At 51.6% G+C, this 21,149-nt stretch overlaps 2 protein-coding genes across 4 annotated transcripts in view; one reads left to right on the forward strand and one right to left on the reverse strand.

Moving 5' to 3' along the window:
* Positions 1-8,193, forward strand: part of ABR (ABR activator of RhoGEF and GTPase) — a 29,044-nt gene extending 20,851 nt beyond the window's left edge. Inside the window, exons 17-23 of one of the 3 annotated variants that reach the window (XM_058817968.1) lie at positions 2,375-2,434; positions 2,527-2,636; positions 2,930-3,069; positions 3,467-3,601; positions 3,832-3,937; positions 5,527-5,674; positions 5,806-8,193. In XM_058817968.1, coding sequence (XP_058673951.1) covers positions 2,375-2,434; positions 2,527-2,636; positions 2,930-3,069; positions 3,467-3,601; positions 3,832-3,937; positions 5,527-5,674; positions 5,806-5,895 — 789 coding nt within the window. In that variant the 3' untranslated portion in view covers positions 5,896-8,193. The remainder of the gene's footprint in view (positions 1-2,374; positions 2,435-2,526; positions 2,637-2,929; positions 3,070-3,466; positions 3,602-3,831; positions 3,938-5,526; positions 5,675-5,805) is intronic. The other 2 variants (XM_058817969.1, XM_058817970.1) reach the window with 2 other exon arrangements.
* A 1,107-nt stretch (positions 8,194-9,300) lies between these two features.
* On the reverse strand, positions 9,301-12,614 carry TIMM22 (translocase of inner mitochondrial membrane 22). The gene is made up of 4 exons (XM_058817918.1): positions 12,365-12,614; positions 11,850-12,046; positions 10,791-10,863; positions 9,301-9,865 (listed from the first exon to the last, which is right to left on the reverse strand). Exons 1-4 carry the CDS (start codon positions 12,609-12,611, stop codon positions 9,789-9,791), a joined length of 594 nt encoding a protein of 197 aa, XP_058673901.1. The 5' UTR covers positions 12,612-12,614; the 3' UTR covers positions 9,301-9,788.
* Positions 12,615-21,149: the final 8,535 nt, after the last annotated feature.

The raw sequence follows: 21,149 nt of genomic DNA on the forward strand, positions 1-21,149 counted from the left end.
GTGCCGCAGGACTGCCAGGATGCTCATTGCCTGTTCCTCCACAACCTGGGGCCTTGTCCAACAAACAAACAGCTTTGGATAACTTGGGAAGCCAGGATGATGGCAACAAACAGAGGGTGTTTCACCTCACCGTGGATGAGAGCAGCACCACAGGGAATGCTGACCTGGGCATGGATACCACCATGGCTGGGAGTCCCTGGGATGCAGGAGGGAGCAGCCTGGAGATGTGCTGGTCACCTGGCTGAGATGTTTCCCCAGGCACAGAGGGGTGTTTGAAGCCGTCTGATCTTCCAGATAGGAGCTGACATCTCATCCTGCACAATGCTGGCTGTTTTCCAGGAGTTCCCCACTGACCTGGGATGTCCCTGATCCTGCTGGAGCAAGGCAGCTCCCTTCAGAGGACAGGGAGATGGTGCTGGGAGCTGGACAGGGTGTTTGCCAGCGCTGTGTGGGCAGGAGCTGCCTCTGGCTCTGTGGGTGGATGCTCCTGTCCATCCTCCCATGCCTGGAGATGAAGGGTTGGACGTGGCTTTGCTTAAACTGGGGAGTGGCAGCATCGTGTGCTGCTGCTGCTGCAGGAGGGTTAGAGAGCACCAGGGCCAGGCCACTGCAGTGCACAGGGACCTGCCTTAGCTGCAGAGGGGCTCAGGCCCATGGTGCCAGCAGAACTGGCCCAAATTTGGGCCCTGCTGGCTGTTGTGGGATGATTGTGCCCATGCAGGGGCTGCAGGGGAGTGACGTGCTCAGGGAAAGGTCTGCAGAACTGGCAGCAGCCAACCTGGCTTTAATAAAAGCTTTCTTCAGAGCTCTGCTAAAGCCCTTCCAGATGTGAGCTGCCAGGGCCATCGGGGCCAGAGGGACCTGAGGGCTGGGGAAGGGAAGGCAGGCATGGTGGCTGCAGATAAAATTGTGTTGCAGAGCAGGGGGGCTCCTGGCCTGGCTGGGGGATGAAGGGGCTTCCCTGCCATGAGTGGGGAAAGGGTGGAAGTGCCTGGGACACGGTGTTGGCTGTGGTGGCTCCATGGCAGTGCTGTGGGGGATGCAGCCCTGCAGGGGAGCACAGAGGAGCTGGGGCAGCAGGGCTGGGCTTGGCTGTGCTCTGGCTGCAGTCTCGTGATCCCAGTGTCCAGACCTGCTGCAGGGTCCCATGGGAGCCCAGGGCAGCTGCAGCTTTCCTCCTCCTTCTCCTCTTGCTCCTCCTGCTGCTCCCCAGCAGCCGCAGGGCTGGCACAGAGGGAGCAGCGTGGCTCTCTCTGGGCTCTTCCATGTGCTGGGCTGGAGCAGGAATGTCAGGAGCCATTCCTGAGCCATGCTGGAGACAGCAGCATTTCTGCCTTGCTGGGGAATCACATTTTTCCCATGGCTGAGGAGCTGTTTGGGCTCACAGTGACACAGAGCTGGGCATGTGGCAATGCCACTGTGCTGGGTCTGTGCCAAGAGCCAGGGCAGCTCCAGCTTGTCCTTGAGACTGTGGGGTCTTGGTGTGCAGGAAGGGACATGAGGGACCCCACAGTTCCCCCCATCACGACATGCAGGGAGTTTATGGGCAGGGGAGCAGCAGCTCTGGACATCTTTACACTTGCCCAGAGCATCTCCTGACCCAGCAGCTGCAGGAAGCTCCCGTGTCCTTGCAGGGTGACCCCACGTGCCTGGTGCCAGTGTGGCCTGGCAGCTACGTGTCCCCAGCCCTGGGAGCCCCCCCCCCAGCTCCCAGATCCCATCCCCTTCCCCAAGGGGACATTAGGGCCGGGCTGCCCGCCCCGTGCATTACAGGGATCGATGGGGCTGGATCAATACCACCAGCTAGGGACCAGAGAGCCCCAAGAGGCAACTGCACCCAGCTCTGCACAGCCCTGGGGCCTGGAACCCACCAGGGCACGTGCCAGGGCCTTGGGAATGCCAGCACCTCTCACTGCACCCGGGGCAGCGTCACCGAGTCCCCCGCTAGCCCCAAAGCCAGAAATAGCAGAGCCTGTCATTCCCAGGGGTTATAAATAGCCTTGGCTATGGGGAGATGTTGTTTTTCTGCATGGAAAACGCTGTCCTAGTTCTGTTTCATCAATCTGCCGCCAGAAATAGGCCTAATTTCTTGGAAGTTTCTTGCTTCGTGGGTGTGGGTTATAGCACTGCCTTGCAGGGGCTCTGGGGTTAGGGCAGGACAGGGGGGCTGGGCCCACCTGGCTTCAGGGCACGGCCAGAGGGACCCCAGACCACAAAGGGATGGGAACCTCTCCATCCTCTGCTCATGGAAAAGCATATCCTGTGCCCTACACCATCTGCAGATCAGGGGCTTTGGGGCCACCAGGTTGGGATGGCAGCAGGGCTGGCACGAGGCTGTGTCCCCACAGAACTCACAGAGCTTCTCTCCCCACAGCTGGACCCACAGGCCGTGCAGACCAAGAACTGGCACATGGATGTGATAGAGATGAACGGAGTAAGTGGGGTGGGGGACCCACAGCCCCTCGCTGTGCATGCAGCCCCTTCTCGCTTTCAGGGCAGCCAGCACTCACCCCCTGTCTCCCACAGATCAAGGTGGAGTTCTCCATGAAGTTCACAAGCAGGGACATGAGCCTGAAGAGGACCCCGTCCAAAAAGCAGACCGGTGTCTTCGGGGTGAAAATCAGTGTTGTGACAAAGTAAATGATGCAGGGCTGTGGGGCTGATCTGATCTGCTCTGGGTGTGGGGCTGCCCTGTGTCCCCTTGCTCTGGGGCTGCCCTGTGTCCCCTTGCTTCCCCAGCACGGGGAGCTCGGCCTTTGCTCTCTGCTGGGGATTTTCCTGTTCCCTTTGCCATGCCCATCCTCCCCTCGTGCACGCAGGGCTGGGCACTGGGTTGGCAGGGCTGGGCACTGGGTTGGCAGGGCAGGGCTGGGCTGGCTGCCAGGGTTCCCCTGGGAGTCTCTGGTGACAGCTGTGCCTCCCGAGCCAGGCGCGAGCGCTCCAAGGTGCCTTACATCGTGCGCCAGTGCGTGGAGGAGGTGGAGAAGAGGGGCATTGAAGAGGTTGGCATCTACAGGATCTCTGGAGTGGCCACTGACATCCAGGCATTGAAAGCTGTCTTTGATGCGAGTGAGTGTCCTGGGGGAGCTTGGTATTCTGAGATCCCCCCAAGCCTGGGTTTGGTTATTGTGCTGCACTTGTGCCAGGTGTGCCACTCTGCACAGGAAGGGGCTGGGGGTGAGGAGGGGCAAAACCACCCAGGGATCCCAGCCTGTTTGTGCCTCTGGGCTGGCTCCTGGCAGACACTGAGTCAGGGAAACGTTGCAAATGGATTTGCAAATCGTTGTGTGTCCTGTTGCCCAGCCAGGCGGGAACCACTGGGCTTTTCCCAGGCTCAGCCTGGCTGATGGGGCTGTGAACCCAGCAGTGCTGTCCCTGCCCTGCAGCTGGCAGCCTGTCTGGCTGGCTGCAGTGACACAGAGGGGATCAGGAGGGCAGGAGTCACATGTGGATGCTCTCTGGACAGATAACAAGGACATCCTGGTGATGCTGAGTGACATGGACATCAATGCCATCGCTGGCACGCTGAAGCTGTACTTCCGAGAGCTGCCCGAGCCCCTCCTCACTGACAGGCTCTACCCTGCCTTCATGGAGGGCATCGGTAAGGGATGGGATGGGAAGGGGATGATGCACAAATTCAGTTTGGCATTGCTTGCTCTGGGATGGGGCACTCCCAAGGGTCGTTCCCACTTGGTCCTGGCTGTTTTTCCTGGTTCCAGGCCAGCTCTGCTCCCCAGTGCTCACACAGTGGCTGCTGGGAGGTGTCTGGCTGTGGTGGGTCCTGCTGCTGCAGCAGACCCTGTCCTGAGCCCTCTCCCTCTGTGCCTCCAGCTCTCTCAGATCCTGCTGCCAAGGAGAACTGCATGATGCACCTTCTCCGCTCGCTGCCTGACCCCAACCTCATCACCTTCCTCTTCCTGCTGGAGCACTTGAAAAGGTAAAGGCCCAGGGGCTGCCTGGGATGGGTGGGAGGTGCAGGATGGGTCTGTCTCACTGCTTTGCTGTGGGGATGGGACATGAACAGAGTCAGAGCTGCTGTTTGATTCCTGTGGTGCCTACATGGCTGATCCCAGACTGGAGGCTGTGCTGGTGCAGAGCAGGGCAGCAGCCAGGGCCAGCAAAAGCAGCTTGGTGGTCCTTTCCCAGCCCTTGGTGGTCCTTTCCCAGCCCTTCCAAGAGGGTACAGCTCCAGGTGTGCCCCACCCACCCCATCTCTCTGGGCTCTGGCATATTCCCAAGGCTGCAGCTTGCTCAGACCCTTCTTTGATATCAGTTGGCTTTCCACATCTCTCCTTGGGCCCTGTAGGATGCTGAGGGGGTCCTGGAGCTGTTCTGCCCCTCCAGAGCAGCCCTGGTGTCTCAGAACCACCGGCTGTGGTGCCAGCAGGGTCTGGGCTGTGCCTGGCCAGTGATCCAGGTCAGCTCTGCAGGGAGCACACGGCCTCTGCAAACAAGGAACACTTGGCTGCTGCAGCCGGCGTGCAGCTGCTTGGATGAGCTCTGCAGGGAGCAGCTGGCCTCAGCACAGGGCAGGAATCAGTTGGGAGCTCTGCAGTGTCCCCCTTAGCAGGAAAACAGCTCTGTGTCCCTTCCCACCAGTCCAGCAGTAGTCCTTGCAAAACAAGATGCAGCAATCCTTGTCACCTGTCAGCAGCGGGTAGCCAAGAAACAAGGACACTCAGCTCTGTGGAAATGTCCCAGAACTGCAGGTGACACCTCATATCAGCTATCCCAGGCTGAGTGCAGCAGTTTGTGGTTTGACAGGCTTCTTGGCCCAGATGAGGTGCATCCAAACCTGGGGACTCAGGGACTGGGAGTCCCTAGGGCCCCAAAACCCAGGGAAGGTACAGGGCTGTGGAAGGGCAGCAGAGCAGAACAGAGCCTGGCCAGAGCTGGGGCTCATGGCTCATGTTACTTGCATCATTAAATTTTTTTTTCTGTTCCTCTGGTTTGGCTAAAACCAAACAGAAAAAGTGATTGATGCTGGGGGATGGAGAAGGAAAAATCCATTTCCATCCTGAGAACCGGGCACAGCCAGTTCCCACATCTGCTCCCCTGGCCGGGGCTCAAGCGAGCAGCCTGTGCCGGGGAGCACAGCTGCCTCCTAACATGGCAATGTTGTGGTCCTGCTTCCCTCCGTGCTGGCAGGGCTCCCACGGGGCTGTTGGGGCAGGGAGCCTCAAGGGGAGTGGGTGCAGGGGGCAGGGGCTGTGCAGGGCTCCCATGCCCTGCGGGCTGGGGAAGGGTGGAGGCCCCACAGTGCAGGAGTCAGGGCTTGGTTGCTGCCACATCACACCCAGGGCTCCCAGCCAGGCCCAGCAGCTCCAGCGGAGGCCGTGAAGGGGGCAGAGCTCCCTGCCCTGCACCTGGCTTTTCTGAGGGCTGCAGAGGGCAGTGGAAAGCTGGAGGTGCCCCACTTCTGCTGGGAGAAGGGAGAGCAGCCCTCGGCCTCCACATCACCCCATGGATCCCCACTCCTGAGCATCGTTAGGGGCTGACACTGCCTCTCTCCTTTTCACCCCACAGGGTGGCTGAAAAGGAACCTATCAACAAAATGTCTCTCCACAATCTGGCCACGGTTTTTGGGCCGACACTTCTGAGACCCTCAGAGGGGGAAAGCAAGGCGCACCTCACCTTGGCCTCTGACATCTGGTCCCACGATGTGATGGCCCAGGTAAGAGCTGGGTACTGGAGGGGTTCACCTGCCTGTCTGGGTAGATTTGTTACTTTTTGCTGGATGGGACAAGCTGGGAGGTGGCAGCTCTTTCCCCTTCTGTAGTAACACTGCCCATTTACCTTCTACAGGTCCAGGTCCTTCTCTACTACCTGCAGCATCCTCCCATCTCCTTCAGCGAGCTCAAACGCAACACACTTTACTTCTCCACGGACGTGTAGCCTGCAGGCAGAAGGCACCAGCTGCAAACACTCCAGCTCCCTGCTGGGGAACACGGACTGGACCACAGCCCCCAAGGGAGACCAGCCCACACCCAGGACGGTGCTGCCTGCAGCTCCTGTACAATCATGTTCCAGTGGCCGGGTCCCAGCAGGTGCCAGGCCCTCTCTGTAAAGTAGTCGTGTCTTATGTCCCTTCTTGTGTTCAAGGATTGTTTTTATGTATATTTGCTCAACGGAAGGTAGTGACTGACAAGGGCTGTGGACACAGGCTTCCCCCTTGGCTAGTTTTCTTCTGGACTCCGCTCACTCCTACCAGGCACCCCCTGCCTGAAGCCTGCAGTGCCCCACGAGTGCCTGTTTGCTGCCCAGCTCCCTGCCCACGCCTGCATGTGCAGCACTGGCTCGCTCCGAGGCCGGGAGCTCACGGGCCTCCCTCCCTCCCTCCCTGGTGACGGTGACACCAGCCCCGCTTTGGCTTCGCTGCCTGCGCAAACGTCGGACCCTGTGCCTGGATCCTGCTCTGCTCTGAGCAAACTGCGACCCCGAGGGCAGAGGAGCAGAGTGCTGCTTCCTGCCTGCCACAGCTCCTCTGGGTGTTTCAGGCCAGTCCCCTCTCCAGCCCTGTGCTTTGCCTGTGTGTGTGTGGCGTGGCGGTTCCTCCCCTCGCTGGATTTCGCCTCTGGGTAGTTATGGGGTAACCCCTCACACAAGGCTGGAGCCAGAGGTGCTGTGCTGGTCTGGATCCACAGCAGGCTGAAAGGATGGCCAGCCAGAGGCAGGTTTGCTTTCTGCACCATGGGCTGACCCCACGTCTGCTCTGGCACTGATGTGGTCGCAAATTTCCCCAGTTTGGAAGTTTGGTGGGGAACAGGGTATCTGCTGTACAGTTCTGTCTCTGCCATAGTGAGGCACTCACGCCCTTGCCAGCCCAGCACTGCCATGAGCACTGCATGCACCCCGTGGCACAGCATCCCTCCCGTGGCCACGGGGACAAGGAGATGTTTTATCCCTTCCTTGGCCTTCCCTGCTGCACTGAGCACATGGCAGCACATGGCCCTGCCTCGGTGGCAGCCTGGCTGCCAGAGGCAAGTGCTCTGCAGCAGCTGGATGGTCACCCAGCCTGGGAACCAGCACAGAAGGATGGGGGGAGGAAAGCCTTCATGGCCCTCGTGACTGAAGGCAGAAGTGCTTTGTTCTGTCTTGCTCCCAAAGTGGTTGCTGCTGGATTAGCCGTGCCCAGCCAGCTCAGGTTTGTTTGTTAGTGGCTCCAGTGACCCCTCCCTCCCAAGCTGATGGCTAGAGCTGTCAGGCCATGTCCCAGGGCAGGACAGGCTGCCCCAGTGCTTGGCTCCTGGGATGCCCCCCACGCTCCCATGTAGGTGTTGGTACCTGTTGGGACACAAAACCTTTCGCTCTGTGAGCTGAGTCCGTGTTCTTGTGGGAAAAGCCCCCCCATGTCCCCGACTGCGTTGGCCCTGTGCTCTCCTGTGCCAAATGGAGATGGATGAGAAGTGACCAAGCCTGTCCCCCACAGCAGCGTTGCCTTTACCCTCCCAGCTATTGGACTGTTCCAGGTAGAGCCCAGCCACCGAGAGCATCAGGTATGTCCTCAGCCCCCTCCCTGGGGAAGGCAGCACCTGCCAGCCCTGCACCAGCAAAGCAACCAAGGAGGGGAGGTCTCAGTCCCCCTCCAAAGGGCTCACACTCCAGACCCTGCTCCTCTTGACTACCAGCTCAACAGAAGGGAAACAGCATTGCAGAAAATAACCAGGCGTCTGTCTTGGCCCTGGACCCAGTAAGGAGGCCGAGCTTTAGATCTGACTGCACAACAGATCCCTGTGTGTGTCTGATTTGTTACATGTGTCCAAGTCTCTGTCCACTCTCTGTCATTCCAGATGGAGACTCTGTACAGCCAAATCTCCCCCTGTGACAGTGGCTGGAGGCCCGGTCCCCACAGCCCAGCACAACAGGCTGTGGCTGTCCCCATGATTGGCTTTTGCTTGTCCCTACAGGAAGGAAAAGAGGGGGGTGGACTCTTGCAGCTACAGGTAGAATAGAACTGTTAATTAATATTTGACTTTCAAAAGTTGTTAAGGATATATTTTTGTTTGTGTTCTGTTTCAATTTCTGTAGATTATAAACTTTAAATGGCTGTAAAACCTCGTGAGGAGAAAAAAAAATGTTAATAAAAATGCAAAGCCCCGATATTTGCACAAAAGAAGCCCTGTGGTGTTGCTGTTTGCACTAACTGATCTCTTTGGCATCACAGCTTCTTCTTTCTGTCGTGGAATTCTTGCTAGTTGCACTTCAAGCCAGTGGTATAAGCACAGGCATTGTGCCAGGCAATCTTTGAAGAGACTTCTTATGGTTTGGGCTACATCCTTGCATTTTGGAGGAAAAAACCCAGGACTGTCTGGAGCCAGGCTGTTTAATCAGCCTAGAATTACTCAAGCTTAAAATTCAGCTGACTTGCACAGCTTCTGGCCTGAGGATATTGAACAGGCACAGCAAGGGACATCAGGAGATCTGGAAACCTCATCTGATAGATCACATGGTGCTTGCTGTCTCCCCACTTCTTTCCATGTGGGAATGGGAGCCAATGTGCCTCCAAACTGACCACTGTACCAGCCAAAACACACTGCTAGTGCTGCTCTTCCAGGTCAACAAGGGCTGTCACTGTTCTGGGATATCCAACTGTGGATGCAAAGGAGGGGAGGTGAGTGGGAGAATCCCTATTAGTTGTGTGCACTGCATCTGAATTGCCACTGCCTCAAAAAGATCAGAGGGAGTGTTTGCCTTTATGGAGTGGCTCAGTGAAGGTTAAAAATGACCCTCTGAGGTCTGAGAACAGAGTTAGAAGAGGAGGAGGGCAGAGAGAACACCAATCAGAGAGGCGGCAGCTCCTTGAGCTAACAAACAGATGTTTTGATTTCAGCACCAATTTTGGGCTCAGAAAAAACTGAGCTGAGAAAAACCACTCACTTCTCCCTGTGTAAGTAACACTGGGGCACTTGGAGGTGGCACAGGGATGTGATGGGAAGCAGGCTGTGTGCTGAGTGGGTGCTCAGTTATCTGTCAAACACTGGTTTATTCTCACAGCTCTGCTTTCTAAGTCTCACTATCAAACTGCTGGAACTAATGGGGTGAGCCTGGGGCAATTAAAGCAGTAGCAAGATTGCACTCCCACAGTGAGGTTAAATCAGGCTGGCCAAGTGGCTACAGAGAATTATACTTCAGCAACAACCTCTTTTTTTCCCTTAAACTGTTCTGTTCATCTGCCAGTAACCACAGCTCTAAGGGTAAGGATTCCTTTCTGCTTTTCCCTTTAAAACATGGTAAAGAAATCTGGCGCTCATCTCTGTACTTGAAATAAGACAAGTTGTACAGATGGTGGTTTGTGTTCAGATGATATTTTAAGAAAAGCCTGGAACAAGCTTATTTCTTCACAGGATCTTACCTCTCCCCAACAGAGTAGCAAGCTGCAAACTAGTGACTGTTAAAACACTTGCAGCACCTTCAAATACGTGACAACCTAAATCGCCGCATTTCTCTTCGAAGACTGTCCTCCTGCCTTCTTTTGATGCCAGCAACAGACTTAATCAAAATCAGCCCCAAAGGATCGAAAGAGCTCAGAGTCCAGGCATGTTTCCTGGAAACTGACAGTCAGCTGATGTGTCCTGGAGATGCTGCTCTGTGCCTGGCTCCATGCTCCCCTGCTCCCGCAAGCCTGCCCGCAGCAGCTCGCCAGGGCTCGCGGCCAGGTCGCTGTTAGTCATTCACACAGTGGCCAGCGCCACCCCGACTCCAGAGGCAGTGGAAAGGTAAGCCTGGTGCTTGTGCCGTGGTGCAGGCTCTCAGCAGCAGCACTGGACAGGGACTGTTGCTCCTGGCTGTTACCGCAGGTAGTAATCGACTGCGGCGGAGAAAGCGGCGAATCCTCCGCAGCCGATCACGCCGGCCTTCAGCCCCGCTGCAAGGCAAGGGTGGGAACCATGAGACAAAGCAGGGGAAATATTCCTATGCCCAGTAACTTGTGCTCACAGCAGCAGGAACCTGGCAGTGCCCTCCCAGGGGACAGTGACACTGCCTGATGTACAAACCCTCCCGTGGCCACTGCTGACTTTACTGTGCTCTCATCTGAGCCCTGCAAGTGCCTTGGTGGGGTCAGGAGGGAGAGGAAGAGCAGCCACTGCTCTGACAGCTCTAAGAGGATTAGGTCTAGGACAAACACAACTTAACAAGCTCAATTAGAAGCACTTTCAAGAGCTTTCTTTTTGTTTGTGCTTCTTAAAACAGGACTGTTATTTTTCTTAAGGAGAGAGAGAGAAGTTTCATATTTCTGATGAGCAGAGCAGCTCTCTCCTACTTGGGCATTTTCCCAAATGTTACCACTAAAGGAAAATCTCCACTAGTGCTGCTGGACTAAAACCCCACTCCTCATTCACATGTAAGTAGAATTGTCTGTTTGAACTGATACATGAGAAAGGAGAAAAGCATTTTACACATGGTACAAATGAAGAGAGCTCTTTAGTTCTAATTTCAAAGAAGAGTAGCGGAGACAGTGAAATGGCAGATGTGTAAAGCTCAGTTAACAGCTTCTGTTTGTATTTTTGGCTCTCTCCCATGACACCACAGAAGAGTGTGGACAGCCACCACCACCTCCTGACTTTTCTTTCAAGTGAATTTTGTTGATTTTCCTCTATGACCAACCCTTCCTTATCCCCACTTATTCTTGGAGCTGACAGCTCTGCCAGTCCGGAGCACACTCTCACGCTGGCCTCGCCATATCCCCACGCAAGGAGGTTTGTGGTGTGTGTGCTGCACTGAAAACATCGTGTGCTGCATAACCAAATCCACTCTTATCACAGAAACAGCTCCCAGCAGGCATCACCAACCTCTGAAGCCGATGGCTCCTCCCGTGATGCAGCCGCTGATAACGCTGTTCTTCCAGTCCGACTTCCCACGATACTGTGGAGTTACAAATCACAGCCAACAAGGAAATATGGAATAACACTCAGCATCTGTGCTAACAGCAAGAAAGGTTAAATGCCCTTCCATCCCCTTCTCAGCTGAGGGTGTTCTTCCCTCTGCTCTCAGCAGATGGCCCTGCACTCCCAGACTCGCAGGGCAGGGAAGGGAGGAAGGAGAAGGGAACTGGCAGAGGTGAGACAAATCCATGTGGTGCAATGCAGTGCTGTGGGAAGGATCCTCAGGTGAGGCAGGACAGAACACAGCCCTGAGTCTAAAAGTGCAACAGCCACATGAGAGCAGCCCTGAGCCTGGTCCTTTGCACAGTGAGAGTCACAGCACTTGCTGACAAAGATGGACTATTGCCATAGCCAGGACATGCTGGATTTTCACCAGTGCAGAGATATCTTTGTTCTGCTCTGTTGTGCAAGCAGATACACTTTTCTTCTGGATGAGTTAAACTTCTTAACTCACTGTGCCTTTCAATTAAAATGCAGGACTCAAATTCATAACAGGGTAATTTTCCTATTAAAAAAAAAAAACAGATGACAGATTTACCACTGAGCTGCAAAAGGTAATTTCTGACTGTAGGGGCCAGATGAAAACCAGCCTGTTACTCAAGAACTTTCATCAAATCCCTTTCTGCATATGGAATTTTTAGACACTCAAATTACCATCTTGCAACTCACAGTCTGACATTTTACACAAGCACTTGTAGCTAGGGTTTTAAAAAGTAATGCCTATGCTTGCCAATACATTTAGGACTTAAAGGATGTTGCTACTGCAGAAGAGTTCTTCATTCTATCAGACAACAGCAGCTCTGAAGACAGATCTCAAAGCTGAAAAGCTTTGCTGGCCAAGAAAGAACAAAGCAGCCTACTCCACTGCCCTATTACAAAGAGCATATATGTACTTATTTGGACCTAGTAGAGGATTCTAAAGGGTACCAGAAAACATTTATTAATGGTTGAGAGGCTCTTACTCACAGATTCCACCACGCATTCCGTGCAGGAGAACATGGCACCCACGATGGCGAAGTTCTTGGCGTAGGAGATGCCTCGCTGCCCCATGTCCTTGAGCACCTCTTTGGCCGTGGGCATGCGGTAGGGATCCTTGGGATCAAACCCCACGTTGGTGTCGATGCCAGCTGTGAAGATACCGAACGCACCTCCCAGAACAAACCCTGTGAGAGATAAACAATGAAATTAACTTGGCTGGGCTGGAGCAGCGCATTCCCGCAGGCAATGAAGCGGCTCTGCCCCTGCTGTCTATGACAGGGCAGGAATCCCTCGGTGCTGTGGACACCTGTGACAGCCCGTGCTGTGTGAGGAAAGGCCATGAGCATCTCCAAGGAAGGCAGACACAGATCGCTGCCTGCGACATGCGACAGGCACTGGAGGAGGCTTAGGAGGGAAATCAAACAAGGGCACTGCAGCCTTTTCTCCATCCGCCCCTCTCCCGACGCCACAGGGACCCCCGAACGACCCCAGAGCCGCCGCACCTCCCACACAAGCCAGCGCCGCCTTGAAGGGGCAGCTCTCCATGACCCGCTCCACCATCTTCTGCTCCTCGCTCTTGGGCGGGCAGGGGATTCCGCCGAAGACGGCGGGGTCCCAGACGCGGGGCTGCCGCTTGTCGCCCACGAGGTGCTGCAGCAGGAGGCTGTACTGCAGCGGCTGCGGCTGCGGCGGCGGCGGCGGCGCCGGCTCTCCCGGCGCTGAGGGCGGCGGGGCCGCCATGATGGCCATGCACACCCACGGCCGCTCGGCGCCGCGTCCGGGCCCGCTCGAGACACCGCAGCGGGGGCGCACGGGAGTTGTAGTTCCACAGCTGGGAGAAGCCGCTGCGCATCGCAGCTTTTTGACTACAACTCCCAGTCTGCCTCGCGCCGACGCCTCCGGGAAGAACTACCACTCCCGGCACGCTCCGCGGCGCGCAGCGGGGATTGGCCGTCCCAGGCAGCCAGGGGACTACATTACCCGGCATGCCGCAGGCCAGCCCCCTGGTGGCCGGTGCGGCCGGTGCAGGAGAGGTGAGGGCTCCGGCTGCGGAGCATCCCCGAGCGCGGCGGCGGCGGCTGCAGGTGAGCGCGGGGAGATGCGGGCAGAGCGGGGGCACCGGTTGGGCTGAGCAGAACCGGCAGCCTCGCGCCGGGCATCCCGCTGCTGGGGGAGCGCTGAGGTGCCGCAGTGCGGGACCACTGTGCCTCAGTGGCTGAGGTGCGGGCAGCGGGTGAGGTGTCGCGGTGTCGCCGCCGTGTCCCCGTATCCTCCCCGCCGCTGACTCCAGCCCCGCGCCGGTGTCTGGGGGCAACAGGTCCCGCACGGGGCGGGCGCTGCCTGTCCTCGCAGCGTCCCGCCGGAGCCCAGCCGGGGCTCGGAGGGCAGCGGGGTTCCTGCAGCCCCCGGGGGGCTCTGAGGGCAGCGGGGCTCTCGCAGCTCAGGGGGGCTCGGAGGGCAGCGGGGCTCCCGCATCCGCCCGGGGGGCTCTGAGGGCAGCGGGGCTCTGAGGGGCAGCGGCGCTCCCGCAGCTCCGGCGGGGCTCTGAGGGGCAGCGGGGCTCCCGCAGCCCATGAGGGGCTCGGAGGACATCGGGGCTCCCGCAGCTCTGGCGAGGCTCGGAGGGCATCGGGGCTCCCTCATGGCACGGCCCGAGGCACCCGAGCCTGGCAATGGTGTCCCCACGGTGTCACGGAGCACCGGGACATCCCCGGCTGCGCCCCGGGGACAGCTCGGTCCCCTCCGGCGTGGGGCAGCGGTGTTGCTTCAGGACTTGGGCAGCTCAAAAGGGCTCTGAGAATATCCACAAAATTCCGTCGCAAAATGCAAACTGGGCTGGTGTCAAATAATGCACGAACCTTAGCTCTGGGGAGCTGTTCTGTTGGGTGATAAGGTGAGAATGTTGCTTTTCCTTTTGGTAAATAAGAAGCATTAAAAAAAAAAAAAATCTATGTTTCCTGCTTGTGTTGCTTTTTCTTCACCTGTTTTACTTTCTTGTTGATTAGAACCTGTTTTCATCTTCACAAATAACAATAGGTGTGCCTTAAAAGTACCTTTCTTCTTATTTGATATTTTTCTATTTGAAGTAACCCATAGGTCTTAAAATCTATGAGAAATAGTTGTCTTGGTTCCAATAGGATGCATGGAATTATTGTATTTCAGTAATTGAAAACTAATTTCAAAATTAAGTAAATGATGCATTTAGTATGAAATCTTCCTACCCTGAAATACGACTTTTTAGAGGTCTTAAAGTAATAAAATTTCGTTTCTATTTTGGTTCTTTTTTTCTCTCTCCTACCTATGTCTTAGTGTAGGTAGGTTCAAATAACGATTTAAATGGATAATTTTATCACTTCAAATACTTCATTAGACGAAGTTCAACAACTTTCCTCTAAATCCCACTGCCCTCTACTGGCTGCACCACCTGCCCGCTGCTATTCCCTCTTTTTTTTTTTTTTTTTTTTTTTTTTTTTTTTTTTTTTTTTTTTTTTGTCCTTGGGTTTTTTTAAAATACGGTTTTTTTGTTGTTTGTTTGCTGGGGGTATTTGCCCCGCTTTTCATTTTTAAGGTCAAATCGCATGCAAAAGCACGTGGTTAAAATCTACTACAGCAGGATCTTGAGGTTGCTGGCAGGATGGTCTCCCTAAGGAAACCTCAACTTAAGATTTCAATCTTCTTGAACCAAAATAACCTTGCTGAAGTCTCATAGCAAAGCCTAATTTCCAAAGGCCTAAAGGGAAAAAACATGTATGTTGGGCTGGGATTTTCAGCACTGAGAGTTTAATGTATAGTTGAAATATTGCTTTGACTTTCTTTCCTCTTTCCCTGAGTTTAGGAGTAAATGTTAGGTTACTATTTGTTTGTAAATAAAATATTTAAGCAAGAATTTTGTAAACATGGTTCTATAAAATATATTTATTTATGGATATTAATGTGTAATTAGAGGCTATTTTTCCTCTTAGATATTTAATAGTTTTCTCCTTTCCCCATTCTGTTCTACATACGAACAAATTCCAGTGCCTGGGTATTTGAATAATCTCATCTGCCTGAACAGATTTTTCGTGTGGGTGAAATCAGATGGAGGATTAGGGATTTGAGAGGGACTATGAGGGTTCAACATCTTTGATAAACAAGATGTTTAAATGAAACTTTCAGCTGTTTCTTATTTCCAAGCCTGTGAACCTGACCATCCGACCCTGTTCCTGTTCCATCCACGTCTTTATCCTGGAGCTGTTCGGTCCAGTGCAAGAGCTCAGGTTATTTTTATTTCATTTATTTCATGGTCCCAGGAAATGAAACACTGTGAATTCGGGTGAGTGTGACGGCAGCAGCGGGCACAGATGATCCCGAGCTCGGTGTCTGTTTCAGCAGAGGGCAGCACACGGAGACGCCGAATCATTGCGTCTCACTTGACCTTTGCAGTGACTCAGTGACTCCCACGCTTCAGTCTTCTCCAGACAGGATAAATCTTGGAAATAATGAGGTGTTTGTCAGAAATCCTGGTTTTGCATATGTGTCTTGGTGGTAGGGTTCCCAGGTTTTGAATAGACTCTAGCAGTGCTATTAAAAAATTAAAATAAGTTTTCACAGTTCTCAGTTTTATTTTGTCAAAATGCCAGCTCCAGAGTGTTTTCTGAAGTCGTTCAGCTGGGCAAGAAGTGACTGAAGGTGGAAGTCAACAAGAATTAGATCAAATCCATTCTTTTTCACTCATTGGGCACTTTCTTTTCCTTATCAGAACTGTCCTGATGTAGGGGTGAATGAGAAGAAGAGGAGATAAATTAATGAGTATTTAAATGAAAAAAATAAAAGGCTTTTAATCACCACAAGCAGAAGAAAGTGGGGCTGCTTTGCAGGTGGTCACATGCTGATCTCACCTGTTGGGAACAAAGAGGTTTCCAGTGGCTGCAAAAGGAAGGTGCTGGGACCTGCTGGGCTTTGTTTCCACCCTGTGGTGTTCTCATCTATACAATAAATTAAATCCTTTCCTACCTCTCATTGACCTTGTGAATGTAGGTTAAAGTGTTTTGTCATTTTTTTTCTTTAAAAGATTTTAGGTTGGAAAGGGCACTGGAGAAGTGAAGTGCTTTGTGAAATAGATTTAATTTCAGTGAAGGAAAGCTGCTTCAGCTTCTGTACTTTCCTTGGCTTATGAGTTTAGCAAATTTATTTGGTTGAGAGTGCAGCTGAGTTGGTTTTTTTCCTTCTAAAGTAGCTCTCAGTGTTGGAGAATACTGTGTCACTACCATGGCAAACAGCTAAAGTACTAAGAAAAAAGTTAGATTATAGATAGGTGGCAGGTATATTGGAGTTAAAACTCAAAAGGTATCCTGACTGACTTTCATTTTTTTGTTTTTTTTTTTTGCTTTAAGTCAATATAAAATAGGCTGCAGAGAGAGATCTTGGACTAAAATCTCCCTTTAGGATCAGCAGACTCGTTCCTTGTGACTGAGCTCTGTAACTCAGAGAGAAGGAACAGGATGTGGCTTTTCAAGATGAGTCTTTGATCCTGTCTGCTCTCCCTAACGTTTTAGATCTCAAAGTCTGCATCCCTTTTGAAAATAAGGTGGTTTCTTTGTGTTTGTTCCACTTCAGCAAGGTACTCCTTCTCCTCTTCACAGTTTGCCCAATATTACACATATTTTTGTTTTCACCTATAAAGTTTAAAACACACTTGCGTGGTCTAAAAAAAGTTCCAGGCATCATTATCTCCCAGGGCTTTCAGCTGTTGCTATAGAAGCCTGAGTTCTCTTTGAGAGACCTTTCCAAGAGAAAGAAGTTGACACTGCAGGAAAGTTGTCATGGAAATATGCAGCAAAAAGAGAAAGGAAATCTCAGTTTGATGACTGTTACACAGGCTCAGCCAGCCTGGAGAAGTGGCTCCCTGGCTGGAGATCTGCTTCTGCAGATTCTCTGGGTTGTGTTCCAGTGGGTTGGAAAGCTGTGGGCTCAAACCTAAAGAAATAAATGATTTAGCATTTCTATAACCAAACATACCTCTTCAACTCAGAGAGCTTTATCCAGATTGGAGTTTCCAGGTGATGGCAGACCAGGAGATTGCCAGCAGCCTGGCCCTAACTGGAGATGGAGCTGTGGCACAGCTGTTTCTTATATTTCTGGTAATGCCCACTCTGAAAGGATTAATGGAAGTACCACCATTGAAATGAGGCTTTCAGAACCAATTTTTTAATTGACAAACTAAAAATAGTTTATTCTGCAAGCTTCAGTGCCATTCCAGATTTGGACAGGAGCCCTTTGTGTCCAGCTAAATGATGGGATAAGCAGATCCCTCCCCAGAAATTTCTTTTACCATCACCAAGCCTGGTTGGCTCCCTGGCTTCAAGCTTTTTGTGCCTTTCTTACTAAAGCCTCCTGATATCTAATGAATGTGATTATGAGCGAGCTGCCTTTAAATATCTATTACCAGAGTCGCCATGGTAACTGCTGGAAGAATTTCTTGCTGGTAAAAGGTTTCCAGCTCCCCGAGATACGGCAGGGCAAAATGCTTAGGCTGTTGTTTTCACGGTTTGAATGAGATCAAAGGGGACAGAATAACATATTCCTGATTTCTGATAGCAGTGGATGGTAGTGGAACTGAAAGGAATAAGATTTATTCTGGAGCCTGCCCTCAGATCAGGGAATAGAGGGCAGTTCCAGGGGCAGGGACAGCCCAGGCTTTCCTTGGGCAGCAGGCTCCTGCAGGAATGGGAGATGTCACTCCCTCTGGCTGAGCCAACACTTGGCCTTTATTTCAGCACTGTCAGCAAGTGAACTAATTAACCCTAATGAAGGATGCAAAATGGTGATATTCCACCTGCCACAGGAGCAGGAAGGGCTGCTGAGTGATTCGGTGGGGAGTAGAAAGAATTGACCTGCCTTGTGTGTTCTCTGTTCATTTCATGGTGTTCTCAAACTGCTCCATTTTCCTCTTGGCCTTCAGCTGCTCGGTACCAGGGCAGTGGTGTTAGTTGGGCAATATTCAGAGTGACTTCCCTGCTGTCCTCGTTTCCAAATCTTCCTCTTCCCTTCTTTCACATCTGCTTTCTCTCCCGAGTTCCTGTTGTGTGGCAAATCAATCCCTTGCTCTGTAATGACAGTTGTTTCTATAGGCTTCCACATGACAGAGTCACTAATGTCCCTCATGCAAACTGTCACCTCAGGGGGTTGTTTTGCTTTCATTTATTTATTTACTTATGGTAAACAGGTCACAAACTCCATAGGGCACTTCTTCCTTTTCATGCAATCTGTTCTCTTGCTTCATTGCCCTCCTACTATAGGATCTGCTGGAGATTTTAAATTATCACTTGCTTTTATAGAAACATGGAAAACTGAGCACCTAATCCTGCTGCTTTCCCTGTGCCTCCTGCTTCTGGGCATTTAGGGCTTTTGGTAAGGGGGGTTCTGCCCTGGTGTGAGCTGTTTGGTGCATGAGAAAATGAGACCTTGAGGAGCGGAGCAGTTTGCTTCCACCTTGTGTGTGGGGGGAACTCTGGCACAGCAGAGGCAGCACGAGTGGCGCTGAGCACGTTTGATGGGAAGATTGTGCCTGCAGGATGAGCTCATGCTGGTGAAGTGTTGATATTTGTCCTTACCTGCCCTGGAGGCAACGTGAGCCACATGCCAAAATCTTTTTTTGTTGAGTTTAAGGATGCTTCTAATTCATTTTAGTTATGAGGTTTTTTGAGTGCCAGATTCGCACCAAGGGTTTAAAATCTGAAGGGATTATGATCACCAACCAAGAGATCCAAGGAAATAATGTTGCAAGAAGTCTTGAAAGCAGAACCTGGCTCTCAGAATGGAAATTGCCTGCTTTATACCACTACTTGTTTCTTAATGGTTCCTCTGTAGCGTTGTGGTTAATGCTGGGAGGGTCTCAGTGTTTGGGCACTTCAAATTTCAGCTTGGTTCCATTTCTCAAGCCTGCTAAGCTGATTTAAAAGTTTAAGCAGTAGCAAACATGTTTGTTCCTACAAGCTGTCTAGAAGAAAGGAATTGTTGAGCTTTAATTTAGATTCTCCCTTTTTTCTGTATTTGATTACATCAGCATAGAAATTTGGCTTTGGTGAATTTCTGGGTGCCTCTGTGTGCATGTCTGTCAAAACTGCTGATTTAGATGGGAGCTAAAATCGATGAGCACTGTAGATTCTTGCTAATTTGTGATATTTATTCAGTAATTTAGGTGCTTTCCTGACCTGTAAAATAGATGAGTTATTAAGCTACTGCAATGATGAACCAACACTAATCGAGTGTCTGTAAAAGATGCAGAGAGGAAACCCGAGGTGGGCACTCCAGGGCGTTGCTGTGTGGGGAATCAGATCTTGCCAAGAACCTTTTTTCTGTAATTCTGATCTGCATTAGAGGGCTCGTTCCTCTCCTGGATCCTGAGCTCCTGGTGCTTCCTGAGTTCCCTCTGTGGGTTTGTCCTGGTTCGGTTCCCGCTGATGCTCCCGTGGGTCGGGGGGATCCCAGAGCCCCGCTCCCGTTCCGGCTGTCGGCGCTTCCAGCGGGAATCCCTCCGAGACAAAGCCGGCACCTCCCACCTGCCATTTGCATCCCCCTGAAAAGCACCGAGAAGTTCAAAGCAGTGGGACATTGCTCCAGAATCCCGTCGGGGTTTTTAATTCCAAGGCAGCCTCCAGCGCACATCTCCAGAGCTTCATGTTGCTGCGCAGCTCTGCACTGCCAGGGATTTAATGGAATGTTCTTCTGTTCCGGGCTCCTTGGAGTTTCCAACCTGTTGGAAATCCTCTCCCGTTAGGTGATAGAATGCCAGCTCTTCCAGCATGAGATCCCTCTGGGACAATAAGTAAAGGCAGCAAGCAGGGCTGTGCAGGATTTTGCCTGGGTAGGTAGTAAAAACTTGCTGTGCTACTTGAATATGGTAATTCTCTATGAATTGTTAATGAGTGCCACATTATAACCTATATAGCAGAAAACTAACAGCGAGGAGTAATAAAATAGAAAGTTAGTCCCTTTCCCTTAAGCCTTTCTTCCTTTTAATCATTGGAATTATAAAGAAAATTAGTTAGTAAAAAAGAACAGTATAAGTCTTATGATCCTCTTTCAGGGAAGAGCACTCAGTGTTGCCTTTTTTGCATGTTCAGATTTATCCACATTTTGAATAACAGAGTGACGGCAGGAAAGCTGTCCTTGGTTGTAGATGATGCCTAAGGAAGTAGAGATGTTTGAAAATTGCAAGAATAATAAACTTTGCAGAAATGTGTGCAAAAGTGATCAGCAATTTTAATTTTAAGTATATGAAATATGATGAGTGTTTCTTTGCTACATAGATTTCCTTTCTCATTTTGACTTTTTCTGCGGGTTGGCTTTTTTTTTTTTTAGTAGATAAATGTGTGTTAACTCTTGAGTGTTCTACTTGGAAATTACAGAAACACTGAAAAATGCTGGCACATCTTACAGCGTTACTTTTGAAACAGGCAGTTTCCTAATTCTATTCTTGACTGACTCAGTGGCTGTTCCCTTGGAAATTCTCAAGTTGTTGTCTGGTCTTCTGAAATTTTGGCAATAGGCACCAGAGGAAGCTGTTTTTCTTGTCTCCTGTAGCACTCCATGTTCCATAAAACATTATCTGCCTTTTTTCACCCAAATCGAATTATTCTAGTCTCTCCCAGCAACAAGCATTTTCTCCACTTGCAGGTCAAAGCTGGTAGCCACAGGCTGAGACCTTCAGGTATTGGGTAGGAACATGAAACTCTGAGTAGTCCCTTAAGAACAGGGAAGGAAAAATAAATCCCAGTTCTCCAAGGCAGCTCACACAGCTTTCTTGTGCTGGTGGAGCCTTTTTGGCAGCAGTTGCAGGAGTTCCATCCACCCATTTGATCAGCAGCAGCATCTTGTTGACTGAGCAGCAGTTGTTTTTGTCAAAATGGAAAGTGGTGCCCCATGATTCACTCTGCAAACGTCCACCAGCAGCGTGAACTTCCTGACATCTGCACTGCAACTGAGAAAATAAAGGAGTTTGGATCAGTTATGTCCAAAAGGGAAAAAGCACAGAGTAAATGCTGTCCCAGAGCCATGGCCTGACTCCACTAATATCCACTGTCTGATGCAGGCGTGCCTTTGTAATTGCTTTTGGTTTTCCAACTCCAGACAGCAACGTCCCGAGCCTTAGAGCTGAATTAGAGACTTGCTTTAAAAAGACATTGTTATTGACATAATAGCCTTGTTTATGGAATTTCTCTCCTTTGTAATTAAGATTGTTTCATGCACAAAAGCAGTTAAATATCTGTAAATGCAAAGATATTTTAAACTTTGTTGCTTATGTGA

Source organism: Ammospiza caudacuta, chromosome 20 (assembly GCF_027887145.1).
Source record: "Ammospiza caudacuta isolate bAmmCau1 chromosome 20, bAmmCau1.pri, whole genome shotgun sequence".
Lineage (NCBI taxonomy): Eukaryota > Metazoa > Chordata > Aves > Passeriformes > Passerellidae > Ammospiza > Ammospiza caudacuta.

What these genes read in the sequence shown, in the direction of transcription:
- TIMM22 (XM_058817918.1), bottom strand. Translation starts at nt 12,611, where the DNA reads ATGGCCATCATGGCGGCCCCGCCGCCCTCAGCGCCGGGAGAGCCGGCG. An exon ending in GGCGCTGGCTTGTGTGGGAG is followed by an intron (nt 12,047 to 12,364) that starts GTGCGGCGGCTC and finishes TATCTCTCACAG; the next exon opens with GGTTTGTTCTGGGAGGTGCG. An exon ending in AGGAGCCATCGGCTTCAGAG is followed by an intron (nt 9,866 to 10,790) that starts GTTGGTGATGCC and finishes CTTGCCTTGCAG; the next exon opens with CGGGGCTGAAGGCCGGCGTG.